The 20,016-nt window shown below is 39.7% G+C and overlaps 1 protein-coding gene across 1 annotated transcript in view; it reads left to right on the forward strand.

The window, feature by feature from the left end:
- Window positions 1–295: 295 nt before the first annotated feature.
- HERC4 (HECT and RLD domain containing E3 ubiquitin protein ligase 4) overlaps window positions 296–20,016 on the forward strand; it is an 85,770-nt gene continuing 66,049 nt past the window's right edge. Inside the window, exons 1-3 of the mRNA XM_027840514.1 lie at window positions 296–363; window positions 2,577–2,708; window positions 3,264–3,562. Coding sequence (XP_027696315.1) covers window positions 3,337–3,562 — 226 coding nt within the window. The 5' untranslated portion in view covers window positions 296–363; window positions 2,577–2,708; window positions 3,264–3,336. The remainder of the gene's footprint in view (window positions 364–2,576; window positions 2,709–3,263; window positions 3,563–20,016) is intronic.

The following is a 20,016-nucleotide window of genomic DNA, read 5'->3' on the forward strand; positions in this document are numbered from 1 at the left end:
TGGCTCTCCTCCCCCTCCTCTCCCTCCCCAGGTTCCCCGCCCCTCTCCCTCCCAGCCCTGCCCTCCTCGCCGCTCCCTCCTCCCCCTCCTCTCCTCCCTCCCCCATCTCCATCCGGGTCGCTGGGGCTAGCTCGGGACTGGACGGCGGCGCAGCGGCAGCCCCTCTCCTCGCTCTCTCCTCGACTGCTCCGCGCCCGCCGCACCCCCCGCGCCCGCGCCTCCCGGGGAGGGGACCTGCGAAAGTTTCCCGGCTGCCGCGGGCGGCGACAGCGACGGCGGCTGCGGCCGTGACGCCGGAGGAGCGGCCTGGGGAGGGGCCGGGCCCCGCGCTCCGGGGCTCCGCTGCCCTCCCTGCGGTGCCCGGTGAGTGAGTGCGGCCCCCGCCGGGGAGGGGGAGGGGGCCGGGGCCGGGGTCGGGCGGGGCTGGAGGCCGCCCACTCTCCCCGCCTGTGGGGACCCCCCAAGGGCCGCCCCTCCCCCGTCCTCTGGAGAGGCCTCAGTTTCCATCTCTGTAAAACGCGGAGCTGGCCCGAGTCCCCTCGGGGACTCGTCCGCCTTTAAATCGAGGACTTTTCCTGGGAAAGTCACTTCGCTTCTCCGGGCCTCGGCAGAGAACGGGTCCACCCTCCCTGGCTGGGGTCCTGGGATGGCCCCCGGGGCCTCCCTTCTCTGGCCCGGAGGCGGGGCGCCTCCCCCTCCCCCTCCCCCTCCTTGGACTCAGGGTTCCCCGCCTCTGAGAAGTGAGGGGCCGGGGGAGGGGGGGATCCCTGCGGTCTCTTTCACTCGCGGGGGCCAGTGTCTGGGGGGCAAGCCCCGACAGCCCCCCTTCTGTGAAATGATCCTTTTCGGTTCTGAACCCCGTGCGCTCCTCTGGACGATCGGGTTCCCTGGGCTCTCGGCCAGTCTTTGTGTGGGAGGCCGGCGGCATGACCTTTTCCGAGACTCAGTTTCTCCCTCGGTGAGGATCTCTGAGAACCTCTCCCTTTCCAAGCCTTGCAGGCAACCTGCTCCGGGTGTGAGTAGACCAAATGATCTCCAGGGTCACCCCCCAGATTCTAGCCTCTGGTTTTGCTTACAAGAACGTGAGGGAGGTGAACTAGGTGATCTCTAAGGCTCCTCCCAGCTCTGACTCCTAGGTCATGGGGGAAAGTTTCTCACCTTCTCAGCCTCAGTTTCCACTTTTCGAAAATGGTGAAGTTGGTCTACGTCAGTGGTGTCAAAGTCATAGAAACAGATCCTTGCTGGGAGTCCCCACAAATTAAATTTATCTATATTGTGTTGTGCATTTATTTTGTTAAAATTACCTAATCTGGTTGGGGCAGCACTCAGTTTTTACCTGCAGCTTGGGGTCAGGAGTTTGACACCTCTGGTCTCGATGTTTTTTAAGGTCCCTGCCGGTGCTAAATCAATATGATGCCCCTCTTTAGGCAGTCACTTAGAAACTCCGAGCCTCGCTTTCTTTATATAATGAGAGGGCTGCGCCAACTGATCTCTGAGGAACTTTGCAGCTCTTAAACCTCTCTGTCTGTGTCTCCCTCTCCCAGGGGGTTGATGTTGCTGCCTTGTTGGCTGTTTGTTCCAATTGGTTTGGCCTCTGGTGGTTGGGTGTGTATGGACCCTCCCCTCACCCCACTCCAGTCTTCCCACATTGGTTTTTCTTTAGGGTGCAAGGCTTTGAGAAGGATAAAAATAGCTGCATCTCACACCTTGATTTGTGCTGTAAAAGGGACATAAAGACATTTGCCACCTTCACCCCCAATTTTTGTTTAATTTGAAATTCCATAATTATTCCACATGTCCCTCTCCCAAATAAAAGAGTAATGCCAAATTCTGTTTTCATGACTTGTATATTAAGTAGGCTCTAATACTCCGGAAGGCTCCGTCATAGAGACTCAGCAGAATCTGTACTTGTCATGGATATAGGAAAACTGGGTTTCAAACTTGTCAGGATAGTTGTGAGTGAGGAATGGAGCTGACTAAGTGCTGACTTCCTGTAAATGGTATGATTTATTAATGCAGTGTCTTTAAGAAATGCTGCCTATTTAGCTGTATTGGACTCCTCTTGTTATCTGTCTTTACAATAAAGGAATACTCATCAAACTGGAAAGTTCCAGGGATTTCACCACCAGTGTAAACTATGAGTGTCCCTTCCCCCTCTGGCAACCCTTGAAAAGTTGGCTGTGCCTGTGTTATTTACTTTAAAAAAAAAAAATCAATCTTACTAGACAGAGAAATAGAAGACTGCATTGAAATTTTATTTTTATTGTGCATAGAAAATGTTTATTAGGAAGATCATAAGTGAAAACTGCATACATTTTAAATATTTGTACGTTTGTGGCTTGTTATTTTCATTTTAAATTTAAACTTAGAATGAAATGGAAATACATTTTAAAAAATGCTTATTTGGGTTTGACTGTCACAAGTCTCTGTTTTGATAGGACATTATGATGAGGAAGTCATTTCCCTATTGCCTTACAAAGTAAAATTATTATTAATAATTGGAAGATTTTTTAAAAAATTATCAAACAGTTCAAGTTTGTTGTTTATAATTGTTTCTCTTCTTTTCTATTGGGCAGAATTTGCTTCATGCAACTGGTGTTGATGTGGACCAGCTTTAATTCTATTCTAACTAAAAGACAGTTTAGTAAAGAGCCTGAAAAAGTTGTGTGCTGTAGTTGATGTTTTCTATAAAGTCATCAGATCCTCCAGTACGTATGTGTCTTCTATAATGTTTCCTTCACAAATGCTGATGAAGTTTATTCTAGAAGAGGATTATGTAATGGAGTTTTGGGCACTTGTTTTTCCTTTTTAGTTATGCTGTTTTGTTGCAACAATTGCAGTAAGATAAATAATATCTTTATAAACTTATTTTTATGTGTGGGGAAGTCTTATTCTAATTGAAATAATTTTGGAAAATATTCAAAAACATAAAAATCTATTAGAGAAAGATGTTTAAAATGATTTTCCCTGAATATAGTCCATCAAAAGATAAAAGAAAAATCAAAATTAGTTGTCAGGTGTGTGAAAAGTTGTTCCAGTCCATAAGTATAGAATCAACTGTGGTGTGTTTGTGATTTTGTAAAACATATCTGAAGCATTTTTTAAAAATCGATGTTGAAAATGAACAATACTTGTTCAAGGTGTTAGATTTAGTGCTTAGTGTGTTATGAATGAGTATATAGGTGTGGTACTTGAAAAAGAGTAATAACAAAGTTTCTCTTGAAGCTATGTTGACATTTTTTCTTCATCTTCCCCTGACCCAGGGACACATCCTACTTCCATACAGAAGGGAGTTTTTAAAATCATTGAATCTGGAAGATCAAAAGAAATACAAGCATGTTGTGCTGGGGAAACGCATCCTTTGGACAGCTGGGATTGGGTGGAATTGATGAAGAAATTGTACTAGAGCCCAGAAAAAGTGACTTTTTCATAAATAAAAAGGTCCAAGATGTAGGATGTGGACTCAGACATACAGTATTTGTCCTGGATGATGGGACAGTATATACTTGTGGATGTAATGATCTAGGGCAATTGGGTCACGAAAAGTCCAGGAAGAAGCCAGGTAAGTTAACTTTCTAATTTGCTTGTCCTGTTCAAGGTATGTTTTAACAGTCAGTAATAATTAATTTTTGAAGCTTTGTATAATTTTTCTTTTCTCAAACTTGTGTCTTTGGTGAAAGGTTTTGAAATCTGCTTCCCAAATACAGTTTCTAGTTAAAATTTCCATTTGGAATAAAAAACAGTTGTAAGGTTGAGTGGGAATTAGGAGTGTCAGCCTGTGGCTTTCTGAATATCTCAGATCCGTCTATCTTTGCTGATACAGTGACATAAATGTCTCTTAGGAAGTTTTAGTTTTATAGCAAAATTTAAGTGACACATGAGCTGGGTATATGATCACTTTTAGTGTATCACAAACTACTACTACGTACTGCTTGCCTAGCCGTACTCAGGTATAATTTCACAGGTATTATACTGAACAGCCATTAACACTTTGTGTTAAGCTTTACATTTTAATATTAAAATGTTTCATAATTATTTGCTTGACATATAGATTGAGCTTGGCTTTTTTTCTTAGCATCTCGAATATATACTTTTATTTTGTCAGTTTGAAAGATGAATTTTAATCTTAATTTCTGGTTTTCAAATAGGCAAAGCTACTAATCGAGGCTGTATAAATATAGTGTCTCAATGTGGCAAAATATAACTGGCTTTTAGGTTAATGAAAATCTTGACAAGGTTGACATTATTTCATATTTTGATTATTTTGACAAATATATTTTATTGTACAATATTACTAAATTCAAACTTTCTCCCTTTTCCATACTCCCCCTCCCCATGAATTAACTTAACAATGGAAACAAAATGGCTGTTGTAACATAAAGAATGTTTACTTTTCAAGTAATTCTTACATAGTTTTGTGAAGATTTGTAATTCGTTCTCACCTTCTAACTTTAATAACTTAATAATGACATGAATATTTCCCTTGGCAGTCATTTTAATTAACTGACCTCATTATTTAAGCAATTTATGTTATTTAGTCTATTTTTGAGGGCTAATAATAGCATAGAATGCTATGGTCTTAAATTAAGAGATCTTTTTTTTTTGTCATTCCTATTTTACTCTTATTTTTCTCTTTAGTTTTATTTTGTAAGTTTTTTTCTGAATCATAGAAAAGTTAGTACAATATGTAACAACTACAGGACTTAGGTTAATTACCATCTCTACTTTAACACTCAAGAGTATGTGACAGAATCCTGTCATATTTTTTTAAACTTTGGCATTGAGGTGACCATACTGACAAAAATGAACAAGAAATTTCCGTTCATTGATCTACTATTGCTTTTGCTTCAGACAAAAACAAGGCTTTCTTTTTCTCTCCTTTGTTCTATTTCTGTGGTACATTTTTATGATATGAGCATCATTCCCATCATTGATTCCTCAAAATACACATTCAAACATCTGTCTATATATTCTAGCATTTCTTTGTTTCTGTTATTTCTTGGGAGTTGTACACCAAAGAGAAAAGGGGTTTGGGGAAGAGAATAGAATTTGCCCAATTTGCCATAGTCATTGGGGCTTATGAAGATTTATTTTGGAAGATAAAACTTTCTGAAATATATTGAACATTGTACTCTATTAATTCTGAAATATTTAGTACACGAAATATTTAGTACTATACTGCTTACCCTGAGAGTGGGGCTCTGACACATTGGAGAACCCATAAGGATCTTTAGTGTTTTTTATGATTATGTCGACATTGTGATGAAGGCATCGTGACATCAGTATCACATTCAACACTAAGAACTGTCATTTTATAGTATTGAAGGTAGAGGAGTGGGTTACCCTACTCTGTGACACTGTTAACATTGTACCCTACCAATGTGCCTGGAAAAATTGTTTCCTTCCCATATGCACCCTTGACTATGGAATAGATACAGGAGAAGAAAGTAATTTTTTATGTTTGTGGTGGGAACATTCATATGTAAAACAACCATTTGGTTCTAAGGCAGTAGGTAAGTTGGAAAAGATATAACAGTGGACTTGGGAATTGGAAGTAAGAAAAATATTATGGGATAGAATTGGGAAGAACTTCGAAAGAGGTACGAGGTCTTGAGTTTAATTCAACAAAAGATCATCTAAGTAAGTATTGATTACAGAGCTGTTGCTAAGGCTTGCCGATTTCATCTTTGTACTGTCTCTCAAATACACCTCCTTCTCTGACACAGCCCTCACCCTGGTGCAGTCGCTCATTACCTCATACCTGGACTATTTTAACAGCTGCTGGTGGGTCTGCTTGCTTCAAGTCTCTCCCCACTTCACTCCATCCTCCATTACATCACTAATAGAGTGATTTTTCCCAGAGTGTAGGTCTGATCATGTCACTCCCTCCCCCCCCTTTCCCTCTTTCTCCTTTCCAGTGAACTTCATTGGCTCTCTACTGCTTCCAGGATCAAATAAAAAATGTGATGTTTATCATTCAAAGCCCTTCATAACCTTACTCCCTCCTACCTATCCTTTTACTTACCTTATTCCCTGATACATACATGTTGGTCCAGTGATACTAGCCTCCTGGTTGTTGCATGAACAAGACATTCCATCTCTTGGCTCTACATATTTTCTCTGGATGTTCCCTGTGCATGGAACACTCTCCCTCCTTCTCTCCACATGCTGATTTTCCTGGTCTCCTTTAAGTTTCAACTAAAATTCTGTCTTTTAGAACAAGCTGTCCCCAACCCCTCTTAGTTCTAGTGCTTTCCTTTTCTTAATTATTTCCTGTTTATCCTGTGTGTAGCTTGCTTTCTATATATTTGTTTGCATGTCACCCAATTAGAATGCAGGCTCCTTGAGAGCAGGAATTGTCTTTTGCTGCTTTTTGTATCCCTAGCACTTAGCATAGTGCCTGGTGCTTAATAAAGGTTTATTGATTTACTGAGTTGGAGTTGTATGGAGGGGCTTACAAATAGCTAGGAAATAAAAATGAAATAGGGACTACCTAAATTTGTAGAATGTGGTAGGAGACTGTAGTGAAGAATTTTACCATAAAGAGCTCAGGCTCAGTGGGAGGGAGTTGGGTCATAAGCAATGTTGATGGTACAGAACTAGGAGAAAAGAGAGCAAAGTCTGTTTTGTGGGAGAAGGATGGTTGCTGTGATGACTTCTTCAATGTTCCTCTTGCTGTGTGAAACATACTTCGGTGAAAAAAGCCAGGACATTTTGGTTGTTTTTAAGCAAGCCTGTAGTGGTCCAGTCCACTCAGTATATCAGTGCATTCATATGGGCCAGGCATTATCATTCAACAGTGAGTTGGTTCTAGGATTTTATTGAAAGATGAACAGGCTCAATTTCATTTGGCAAGTTCCATGGTGCTTTTAACAATTTAAATCTTTTCTCTGGTGCAAGAAGCCTATCTTTGTAACCCAAAATGTTCTTGTGGCAGTGCCATATGGTTGTTAATCTTGAAAAATCATAATCATAGAAGAATCTGAGTTGTGGGTAACACAGAAAGCCTCAGAGGCAGACCCAGAGGGTGCAGAGAGGCTGTAGCATGTTTCTAGGGATGCACTGCATCAGTGATTCATTGATGTGGGTACTCTTACCACTGGGGCACCGTGCATCTCATCCATACCTTCTCATCCTAGTCACATCCTAGTCACAGCTTCTCCAAGCTGTGCCATAAAACTCTAGGAATCCATCCGTGATCTTGGGAGTGGGGAGCCTTTCTTTACACTTAGCCATGTTGAGTGGATATGATTGAAACACATGGCTATGTGTTTTATCTTTCTCTTGTTATTGATCCACTCACTCTTTTCCAGTCATATTTCTCTGATTATGTATTTTGTGCCATTTCAATTCTTTGTTGGTAATTACTCTGTCCTACTCTCTGTGCATCTCTCTGTTGCACTTTGAGTGACTTAAAACTTTAATTCTTCTGAGACCATGACAGTGCGTGATTCATATCCATTCAGCATTACCAGAAAACTATAGGGATTAAAAGATGGGCCTGTGTTTCAGGAAGAAGTTTGGGATTGTTGAAAACCTGCTACAGTTTCCTTAATGCTGTCTACTTCACCTTTTTCTCTTCAGTTCTGGGCCTAATTCAGTGTCTGTCCTCAGCATTTCCTCTGGAGCGGCTCTATAGATTTCCTACACAATTTTATATCATAGTCTAAACAACAAATGTGTGATTAGGTAGGATACATTCTTTTGGATGATTAAGGATTTCGTTTAAGAGTTATTGTTGAGTCATTTCAATTGTGTCTGACTCTTTGTGACCCCATTTAGGGTTTTCTTGGCAAATATACTGGAGTGGTTTGCCATTTCCTTCTCCTGCTCATTTTACAGATGAAGAAACTGAGGCAAACAGAGTTTAGTTACTTGCCCAGGGTCACACAGCAAATAAGTGTCTGAGGCCTGATTTGAACTCACAAAGCTGGGTTTTCCTGACTTCAATCCTGGGTCTCTATCTGCTGTGGCACATAGGAGATTCTGTAGTATTTCAGAGCTTAATACAATCAACAGAGTGGCCTTTGCAAATGGGTACATCTGAACAACTTTCCCCTCTATAGGGAATCCCTCTTCTAGTTAGATCCTTTGCTGAACATCCTTCATGATAGTGGCAAATCCCTTTAGGGAGCTTTTGTCTCCTTTTATACTTTGCTTGATAATAATCAGAGGGTCATGGAACAAAATTCTCTTTGTTGTAGCAGCTTTTAAGGAATGTTGTATGATTTTAACATTCCTGTGGTGTCACCTTAATAGAAGTGGCATTTTGCCCTATAGCTGGCTAGTATTTCTGTAGTGCTTCAACATTTTCAAAGCCCTTTGTAAATATTATCTCATTTGATGCTCACAGCAACCCTGAGAGGTATATGCTATTATTATCTCCATTTTATAAATGAAGAAACTGAGGTAAACAGCAATTAAGTAACTTTACTAGGATCACACAGCTAGTAATTGTCAGAGATTGCATTTGACTTTGATCTTCCTGACTCCACATCTACTATACCACCTAGGTGCCTAATCAGATGCTTTTTAAAGTCAAGAAACAATAAGCACAGTTGGATATTGTGTTCTCTTCATTTTTCTTTGGTTTTGTGGCTAAAAGTGATAATATCAAGGAAATATGTTGGAAAAGGAAGTGGGCTGGTTATGTAGTGACAGTAAAGAGTATCCCCCAGAAACCTTGACCTATAGAAAGATGTAGTAGCACAATCTCCATATTGAATGACTTCTTTGTGAAGGGTCTGTGGAATATCTTGGGCAAGAATTGTACAGGACAGTTAGGCGTGAATGAGATGTGATTTGTGCTGATGGAAGGAGCCCACCCACATTAATGGATCTAGTCCATTGAAGAAGTACAAAGAAGTGTCATATTTGAGAAAAAATAATTCTTTTAGCAATAATTTGAGTTAATTCCCTGATCATTTAAATACCTGTTTCCTCTCCATCTCCTTTTTCAAAGACCCTTGGCAGTGAAGAATGAAGATTAGAGAAACTAAATCATTAGATGTTTTTTAATTGCTTTCTAAATATATCCTGGGTTTTGAACATGTTCAGCCATAGTGCTAGAGCCACCCAGAATAGGATTCTACTTAGAATTTAACACCAGTGTGAGAAAGAAGCAGCTCCTGTAGAGGAAACAGGCAGGTTTTTAGCTCAGCACAGGAACTGAGTTTGTAAAGGAATTGAGCATCACTGTGAATGGATAGGGGCTGGAAAGGGGAGAGAGTGCCAAGGCCTCTTATTCATCACTGTTGTGTCCTTTTGAGGGTCACAATGATAGCTTATTTTATGATAAATATATTTTTTCTGTGACCTAAAAAGAGTTTCCATTCTGGACATTCCTGAGCACCATGCAAACCAGGTAATTGGTCTCTTGATTTTTGATACAAATAAGTCACAAGTTCCTAATTCATGTGTTTCCTTTTGACATCTTAGAAGGACCATAAATACATGTCCACTTTTGTTTCTTGTTACTGTTAACTTTCCGAATTATATTCTAGAATTATATCTAGAAATGAGTGGAGAGAGATGTCTGTTAGATATATGTTTCCATTTCATCCTTCTCTGTGTAACTTTGTTTTTACAAAAGAATCTCAACTATTTTTTGCCTATTTCACTTTTTCAGTTCAACTTCTAACAGGCAAATTGACTGTATCTCACATCTTATCTGTCCTTTTAAATTTATGATGTGTTATGTTTTTATCCTACTTCATCTCTTCAAGAATCATTGCTTGAGAGCTGTTACACAGACCTAGTGGAGGTGTATCCTTCTTACTACCCTTTAAGAGTTTCATCCTTGACTCATTTCATATACAACTAGGACATGTGGTTCTAGATAAACCTATTTGTGTAGCCGTTTATATTTTGTGATGTATCTTTTGTGATAAGCATTGTTTGATAATTACTTTTTCTTTTAACATATCATTACGGAGCCTGAATCTGTTGAAATATTCAGATAGTATGTAGAAGAATGTCCCTTTACTTAAATGAAGAGTACATCTGCATAATGTCGTGGAACAACTTATCTTCGGCATTTAGTTCTTTGTTGTTCAGTTGAATATACATGAAAACCAAAAGATACCCAATTGTATCATTTTGCTTGATATTAACCCATTTCTGTGTATATATTCAAAGGGAAAACTATTTTTCTCTCTGATAGTGAATGGTTCTTAAAGTAGTGGGACTGTCTGAAATAAGTACTTGAGTATGAACTGGCATTATTTCAGTATAATCTACTATAGAACTTTCATTCTCTGAATGTCTAACAGGATATACCTTGATTAGCACTGCCATGAAAAAGTCTGTTCTGAACTTAGCTCAGCTGTACAGTTGAAAGCTGAAGATATTTCCATTGATGCCACATGTTGTGATTTTTCTTTTCCCAGAATCCCCCCAAAACCTGTTGTCTGATTTCAGGTCATTTATACACATCCTTGTGCCACAGCAGCAATTGCTCACTTATCTTTTTTACCTTGGTGTCTATGTTGATAAGATACTGGTGATCTTTGAATGAAGAAATTTCACCCATTCAGAATTTTACAAATAATTGCAATTACTATTGGAATATCCCTAGGGAAAAATCAGATTTAGTTAAAGAGTACTGCAATTTCCCAATCATTCCATATCTTTTTTTATATGACCAAAGTGAAACAAGGCTGTTAAAACTAAGAGATCTAGTTCCTGTCATCTAGATAGCCCAGTATATTGTATGTATTTCCCTAGGAAGAGAAGAACATGAAGACTTTTTAAAATGCAATTAATGAAAAAAATTTTGTTGCCTAGAGCAGAGACATATCAGAAATACTATACTTTGAGAGAGTAGTAAATAAGAACCAGCATGTCCAGAGTAGGAAAAAAAATCTTCGTAATGGAAATAAATGGAGAGAGGTGTCTATTAGATATATGATAATACTTTATTTTGTATAGGGCCAATTACCAATTAACTCATGATTCCTTACAAAATGCATGTGACATGAGTAGCAAGAATTTTCTTTACCTTAGGGAATATGTTTGCAGAGAAATGGAGGCACAGAGTTAAGTAGCATGTCATTAATAGCTGGTAGTGAAGAACAAGCGATGAAACCTAAGACCTTGAGCCTACCAGTCTCTTTAATTACTCCATTATATGTTCGTTTAGAATTTAAATTCGTTTCTTCTGTTTAAGCCAGAGCAAATGCTGGCTCAGATATCCTGCCATCTTCTTGGTTATTAATATAATTTTCATTTTGCATGTATTGATGTCAGGTGAACCTTGAGAAAACCCTGTGAGATATAGGATCCATAATAGGCTCTAGCTCTGGACGGAATTCCAGAGATCATCAAGTCTAACCTCCTCAGTTTACAGATGAGGAAATTAAGATCCAGAGGGTAAAGTAACTTGTACAAGATGGCATCAGACGAGTGGTTTGAAACCAACTTCTGTAATGCTCAGTCTTTGCCCCCTCCTTCTGTGAACTTTTCCACTCTCTAATGTTCCTCTTTCCCTCCCTCCCAAGCGCTTGTCATCCATTAACTAACTGAAATAACAGATTTTTGTGTAGGCTGTAGAACCTTAAGGAAAAATAGGTCTCTTATTTACTCTTGTCTTCTTTTCTTGAAACCTTTAAAAAAATCTTTGGTGTATAAGGACTAGGATTCGGAAACTCTTTGGTTTTAATACCTATTTCCACTAGTGACTCATTGAGTTATTTCAGAGATGTTACTGTTTTTCTGTGCCATCTAAAATAGGAAAAGCAATACATGCTTCATTTTACAAGATTCTTGGGAGCTTAACTTCATACTTTTACAAGCCTTGGAAACCTATAGTATAGATAACAGAATAAAAATAACATCATAATATGTATATTGCTTCCCAAATACTTCTTTTATAGTTTTGAACAGGACAACAATTTTTATAAGCTGTCTTTTGCCATATTATTATAGGTCAGGAGCATCATTTTTGTATACAAAAGACAGAACATTATTAGTGTTGGTGATTTTTCTTTAACAAGTCTCAGAGTCTGTGGGTGTTGTGCAGCAATGTAATGTACTAGGAAGAGCACTAGATTTAGTGTAAAGGAACATGTGGGGATGTCGTTGATCTTGGGTCCAGTGTATTAGAGGCTCTTCTCATCTTTGAGGCTCCCTCTGGGTCCCCTAACTTAACTCTTGGGCTGTTGAGGATTCACATGTGTAGGTAATATGCCCAAGCACGTTTACAGAGTAAGTTGGCCTTTTTGCTCATTGACCTTGCATCTCATTTCTTATCTTTCATCATACCCTCCAAATCATTTGTCAAGTTTAGACCCTGAGGGGCAAAACAAATAGTCCACTGATCCAGGAAATAGCAATGATAGCCTGGATTTTGTCTTTAATTATCTCTCTATTCTATACTGCAGATTTAGGCTGTTTTCATTTCCTAAATACATGTATTATTCAGATGAACCAAGGTTGATGACCCGGCACCTAATGACAGACTTTCAGCAGTCCTCTGCCCTCCTGGGACTTGTTCACCCCTGTATGTTTTTTCCGTTATGACTGGATGAACCAAGAATATCCCACAACTGGATAGGCACTAATGATAATCATGACGATGGTGAAAATAATGACAACTGATATTTATAGAGCACGTTGAAGTTTGCAGTATACTTAACATGCACACACACATAAACATACAGATCTCATTTCATCATCAACAATCTTCTGAGGTAGATATAGCAGACGTTATTATCCTTATTTTCCAGATGAGTAAACTGAGCGAGGTCCACAGAGATTTGCTCGTAGTTGCAAAGCTAGTAAATATTGGAAGGAATCAAAACTAGTTTTTCCTGGCTTCCAGTTCAGCTGTCTAGCCATCATTTCCATGCTGCCTGCCTCTTAGTGATTTCATAATCTCTGGATGACTTCTAGACTGTGAGTTTATGTCACAGTATATCAACATTTTTCATTGTTATTTTTGGAGATTATATGCTATCCAAGATCAAGTGCTTGGCATCAGGGCATTGTAATAGATGGCTTTTTTTTTTTTTTTTCGGTGAGGCAATTGGGGTTAAGTGACTTGCCCAGAGTCACACAGCTAGTGAGTGTTAACGTGTCTGAGGCCAGATTTGAACTGAGGTCCTCCTGACTCCAGGGCCAGTGCTCTATCCAGTGTTCCACCTAGCTGCCCCAATAGGTAGCTTTTAAGTACCCTTCATATCCTAGATCTCTTATCCTGTAAATATTGCTATGATCACTCTTGGATTTTTTAGTTACAGCTGTTTTCCTATCATACATAATTAGTAGGGATGATACAGAATGGCAGATAATTTATAAATATCCAGAACCTCCCCAAAAGTGCACATCTCTATGTTTAATGCTTCTGGAATTCTCTCCTTCCTTCAGAGATGCTACAATGTTTTGGGTCCTCTTTTTTACCTCTTGAGTTGTTCCTTTTTTTTCCTTCATTGGGACAGCTTTTCCCCCCATTCCCTACATTTCCTGTAGGCATGAACATTCAGTGGCTCTGTTCTTCAGCCTGCATCATACTGTCTTATCATATAGTGTCTGATTTGTGTAAGGAATTTTTGTAATTTTTTTGGAATGTGGATTTCTTTTGAAATTCCTTATATAAAATTCAACTTGCATAATGTGAATTTACATAGAGCAAGAACTGTCTGTCTTGTTCATCTTTTTATCTCTCAATTCCATTCAGATTTTAATAAAGACCTACTGTGTACCAAATGTATGCCCTGGGTTCTAAGGTTGCAAAAATGGGGCAGCAAGAGGGTGGCTTTAGCAATGAGCAGATCGTACTTGTCTTCACCAGTTTTCTTTGGAAAAGGTGAATGCTGCTCTTCCTTCTAAATTTTGCCTTGGAAGTCCCTTTGTCCCTGCTGTCCAGTGAAGAGGCTTACCAGAGAAGTGGCATGACTGTCAAGCTCCAGAATTGACAGGTTAGGGGCAGCTAGATGGCACAGTGGATAGAGCACCAGCCCTGAAGTCAGGAGGACCTGAGTTCAAATCCGGCCTCAGACCAAACACTTGACACTTAACTAGCTGTGTGACCCTGGCAAGTCACTTAACCCCAATTGCCTTAAAAAAAAAGAAGACAAAAACAGAATTGACAGGTTGGCTCACTGTTGAATTGGCAGGTACTTTTGGGCAGCTGAGGGAGCCAACATGTCTCAGACCCTATAGAATGACTGTGAGCATTCAGTCCTTGCTTCTGTTCCACCAGGGAGCAAGCGGAAGGTGAAGAGAGAGGAGAGTCTTCAGAAAAGCACTTATCTCCAAGAAAGTGGAAAGAGAGAAATGGAGGAAGTTTGGAATCCTTATACATCTAAAGGACAGGTGGGAAAAGAGACACAATTAGAGTAGGGCAAGCAGGCCTTTCATCAGGACACTTGAATTTGTAGGGTGGTGACCCTGAGGTCAAGTGTAGTTGTATAATAGTGAACTAAAATCTTAAGGGAGAAGAGTTGCTTTTCTCTGTATTTGAGTTTCAGTAGATAGGAATAGATAAGACAAACCAGAGTAAGCTTGAAGGAAGAGTAAACATCAAGGAAAAGTACATTGAGAACAGAAGGACAGATCCGATTTCACTTAGTACGTTACAGTATGATTCAGTTCTATCATCAGTGTCTCATCATTTCCCAGTACTGACTTGGGAAAGGTAAAAGCTGTATCAGGAGAGTGCAAATTCTGGCTGGTTATGCTAGGAGTGTGGGCCAAATCTGCCTATCCAGCTACCTTCTCTCTTGAACTCCTGTGACACCAGCCGGACATCTCTACCTGAATTTCCCCTGGTTGTTTCAAACTCAACATTTCAAAACAATTTATTGTATCTGGTGAAATGTTTTCTCTCTTTACAAACTTTGGAATACCTAGTTCCGTTCAAGGCTTCAGCTCGAGTGCCCCTTCCCAGCTCTCCCTCCCTCCCCACTTTAATATATTTTGTATTGACTTAGGTATGTTTTCCCAAGTTTTCTCTCAGTAGAATATAAGGTACTTGAAGTCAGAGAATTTTATTTTTGTCTTTCAATCTCTAGTTGCTGGTATCTTGTTTGCCTACTGATGGAGAACTAGCCTAGCTAAGTTTGTAGGGACTCTGGACCAGGTTATTCTGAGTGATTTATTTATTCATTTTTTTAGCTACAACACCTCTTCAAGAACATCCGTCTGAGTTACAAAGGGCGAATTTTTTGTGTCATTTGAGGGAGTGGTGTAATTGGGATGGCTAGGAGGGGAACTCGCTATGTTTCCTGGAAGTGGAATAAAGGACGACCAGTGTTTGCTCTTAGCTCCTGTGACTTCTTGGCTCTTTTTGCCTTTTCAATCCTCTTATATTTATTTTGTTGGAATAACCAAAATCTTTTAGGTATTCCAGAAAGTGAATACGTGAAACCAGTGTAACTAATTCACTTTATGGATTTGATTTCTGTTCTGGTGAAAGAGAAAGTGGAACTTTTTGTGGTAGTGTTGTTCAGTCATTTTTCAGTCGTGTCTGACTCTTTGTGGCCCATGTGGGGTTTTCTTGGCAAAAGTCCCGGAGTGGTTTGCCATTTCCTTCTGCAGCTCATATTATAGATGAGGAAGCAGAGGCCAACAGGGTTCAGTGACCTGCCCAGCTAGTAAGTGTCTGAGACCAGATTTGAACACAGGAAGTCTTCTCGACTCCAGGCTGGGTACTTTATCCACTGTGCCACCTAGCTGCCTTTATGTGATATTATTCTTGTGTAGGCAAAGTCGCAGTTGTTCTGAGCTCTCTACAGTACAATATTTTTCTTTTTTAGATAGCGATGTAGTTACTTAAATTCAACAGCAATCACAAGAAAGGCACATGAGGGTAGTGAGGCTTCTGTAAGGTAATTTGGGGAAGGGGGAGTAAAGTGAGTCATGACTGTATTTTAGATTTGATAGGCCACACTCACCAGTTGGGAGTGGGGCAGGACAGTAAGGGCCTGGGCTGGAGTTTTAGAGTAGAAAATGTTCATTTTCATTTACATAGCTCATGTAGAATAATTTATCCTATGTAATAAGCTTGTAGTTATCTGGAAAGCTTGGACAGTAACTGGAGTGTATTGGATGAGAGGATTCTCCTTCTGTAAAACACAATCCCTCCAATTTAACAAGTATAATAATAAACTAGTCATCACATATACGTTAAATGTTACATTATAAAATATATTATAAAAAGTATAACAGCATTCTAAAAAGAGGTGGGCCCATCATGTAGTGTGAGCCTCGAGAGGTGGATGGCCCCAGAAGAGCCCTGATATCTATGGAATCTTGCAAGACCTTCAGTTGTTAGGGCATGTCCTCTGTAGAGATTTAAGGGGAGAGTAAGAATAAGAAGTGATCCAGACGAGCATGTCCACATTGATGAAGCTGTGGACTCATTAGGTTGTTGCTGTTTATGGTGTTGTCAATAATGATGTTATCATTATGCTCATTTTACAAATAAAGATACTGAAGCTGAGAGGGGTTAAGTGATTTGAAGACAGCGAGGATGTTTCTGAGGCACAATTTGAACTTAGGTTTTCCTGACTCCAAATTCAGCACCCTACTTGCTCTGCTATACACACCTGTAATGTGATGAGTAGACCTCAGCATTGTTCGGTTATTCTCTTCAGTACTGTAGAAATGTGAGCATTTGCCATTATTTAGCAGATATTAACATGTAGAAAAATTATCCCTTCCGCTAAATGACTTCAGTCTTATGTGTTATTTTCATTGGTTCATCTTTAATGTTGTCATTGAAACATCCTGTCGACTTGGTTAGTCGTTTGCTCTGGTACCACATCTTCTTCGGCTCCTGCCCACTTGTTATTTTTTCTTCCCTTTGTTCACCATGGGTCTGCTTCATGGACACTTTGCATTTTCACCTGCTCTCTGTCTCCTTTCCTTCTTTTTTTTGGTAGTCCCTTCTCTTTTCCTCTCATTTCTTGTCTTTTCTTTCCTTGCTTCTTAGCTGTAGTTCGGAGAGGTCTTGGATTTTGCAGTCATTACTAGCTATTGAGATCTCACTTGTGGGTTAGTAAAGTGACCAGTAACATTGTATCTTGTCATTTTGGGCACATTTCTCATTGCTGCTTTAGGTTATGGCTGTTTCTGAGGGTTGGTTTATCACAATCTGATAGCTGGATAAACTAAGATGTTATGGAATTAGTCATTTGGACAATTGTCATATTCGACTGTGGAATGAATGAATGAAAAAGCATTTATTCAGCATTTACAGTGTGCCAAGCTAACTGCTAAGGATACAAATTCAAAAGTAAAACTAGTCTCTGCCTTCTAGGAGCTTACTTACATTCTAATAAGGGAAGATAATACTTCTGAGGGAGTGGTGGCAAGGGATGGGTATTTTGGTTTGAAAAGTTACTGGAATAGTCTGGTTATGGCAAACCACTTCAGCATCTTCGCCAAGAAAACTCCAAATAGGGTCACGAAGAGTCGGACACAACTGAAATGACTGAACAACAGAAATGGTGATGGGGAGTAGATTAGCACACTTTTCCTGTTAGCCATGGCAGTGTTGATTCAGTTATGGTTCTAGAACTGGAAAACAGGAGTGAGATGTGTAACAGTGCAGGCTAGTGAACGTGGTGAGGCTTCTGTAAGGTAATTCGGGGAAGGGGGAGTAAAGTGAGTCATGACTGTATTTTAGATTGATGGGCCACACTCACTCACCAGTTGGGAGTGGGGGAGGACAGTAAGGACCTGGGCTGGAGTTTTAGAGTAGAAAATGTTCAGTCCTTCAGGACATGTTCTCTGATTCTGAGACTAAGTGCCTGGAGTGTGTCTGACACTTGGAGAGAGGATACTTGGTTTTTCCAGTTATTAGCTGTGTGAGCCTGAGCAAGTTTGTTCAGCTCTGAGCCTGTAAGATCTGGTTACTACAATTTGTCCTTCCTCCCAACCTTTTGGAGATATTATGAGGAAGGTACTTGTCAAACATGAAGAGCTATAGAATGGAAGCCGCTATTTTAAGAACCCATGACCTCCAATTGAAAGCATCATTCTCTAAGCATGGCCTTAGCTGGCCTTAGCTAACTCTGGTTAACCTTGTTAGTAATTTAACTCTGAGATTATGGCTAAGGTCTTTTTTATGTATTTGCCGGAATACTTAGTCTCTTCCTTTTCCTTTGTTCGTTTGAGGGGGAAAATTATTAGTGTATGTCATCATAGATTGATATTTTAAAATTTGATGGGTCCAACCAAACATTAACTGCTTTTTTTTTTTTTTTTTAACTTTTGGACACTTTAGTAAGTCATCAGAATAACAGAGGGAGAAAAGAAATTAGAACTGGGCAGGAGCCTGAGCCATTCTTTTATCTTTACTTTGTGTTCTGCCAGAAGTCCTGTCCATGTTACGCTTGTACCATCTCTCATTTATGCCTCCTTTCCTTAGACTGGTGCTGGCCCTCATTACCTCATGCTTGGACTATTTTTGGCCAGAAACTCTTGAGGGTCTTCCCCTCCCAAATATATATATATATATATATATATATTTTTTTTTTTTTTTTTTTAAAGAGGCCATTCTTTGCCTCATTTTTTATTAAGCCTCAATCACTGAATTAACACTGTCTCAGTCAAACTGCGACCTGTTACAGACTTTAGCTCGAAAAGGCCAAGGTCCCCCACTGCATCCTGGGCCATCTACAGTTGTCCTGATCCGTATCTGGTCACTGGATCCAGATGACTCTGGAGGAAAGAATGAGGCTGGTGACTTTGCACAACCTTCCCTCACTTAAATCTAATTCACTTGCACGTCATGGCATCACCTCCCTGCTGTCATGGTCCCTTCCAGAGTGAAGGACAAGCAGCAGCAGCAATTGTTCTGCCCAGAAGAACGCATTTTAAAAGACGCGCACACCAGTCATCAAAGGCTCGGTTTTCCTTGCTGATTTTTCCTTTTGTGCGTGGCACAAAATATATTTTATTACACTAGAGTTCTGTTTGAGGATACATCCACATTCAACCAGCCGGTTGCTCCATTTGTAGGCATGCCTTTGTGCTGTTTCTTTTAACTAAATAGGACATAAACTGGGAAAATATGTTCATGTTGTGAGAGTTCTTGAAGTGCAGTTTCAAGGTACATAGACCAGCTTGTGTAAGTTAATATTTCCCTATTTAGTATATAGAATTTTAATATTCTTTGTTCTTAAAATACTAGGGAGTAAGCATAAATGTATGGATTGCAAGCATGCCCTTTTTTTTCTTGTTTTATTTATGACTCATATATAAGATTATATATTTGGATTGGCAGAAGGAGCTAGATTCTGGTTAGTGGGACTATGTTAAATTTAGTTCAGAAACATGCTAGGTAATACTTTGCAATTAAGTGTCCTGCTTTTCATGTTAAAGATTAAGCATGCTAATGATAAAAATAAATGTATACACTAGTTGAAATTTTTGTATGATGTTGTTCAGCCGTTTCAGTTGTGTCCAACTCTTTGTGACAATTGAGGTTTTCTTGGCAAAGATACTGGAGTGGTTTGCCATTTTTTTTTCCAGCTTATTTTACAGATGAGGAAATTGAGGCAATAGTCACTTAATTAAGTGACTTGCCCAGAGTCACATCCCTTGTCCTGTGAGAGAAAACAATTTATTCTTACAAAGTATGCCTTTTCACGAAATTAGTTGATTTGTAATCTGAATTATGCCTTCAGTTTTAAGAAGTATATTCTGATTCACATTTAAGCTCTGCCTTCTGAATATTGATGCTTCATGGATCTGTGATAAAGCCATGGGGATATGGGAAAACTGGGACACTAATGCATTGTTGGTGGAATTGTGAACTGATCCAGCCATTCTGGAGAACAATTTGGAACTGTGCCTCAAAGGCTGTCAAACCGTGCATACCCTTTGATCCAACAATACCGCTACTAGGTCTGTATCCCAGAGAAATCAAAGAACAGGAAAAGAACCTATTTATACACAGATATTGGGGGCAGCTAGGTGACGCAGTGGATAGAGCACTGGCCCTGGATTTGGAGGATGTGAGTTCAAATCCGGTCTCAGACCAGACACTTAACACTTATTAACTGTGTG

Source organism: Vombatus ursinus, unplaced genomic scaffold (assembly GCF_900497805.2).
Source record: "Vombatus ursinus unplaced genomic scaffold, bare-nosed wombat genome assembly UNPS02014847.1, whole genome shotgun sequence".
NCBI lineage: Eukaryota > Metazoa > Chordata > Mammalia > Diprotodontia > Vombatidae > Vombatus > Vombatus ursinus.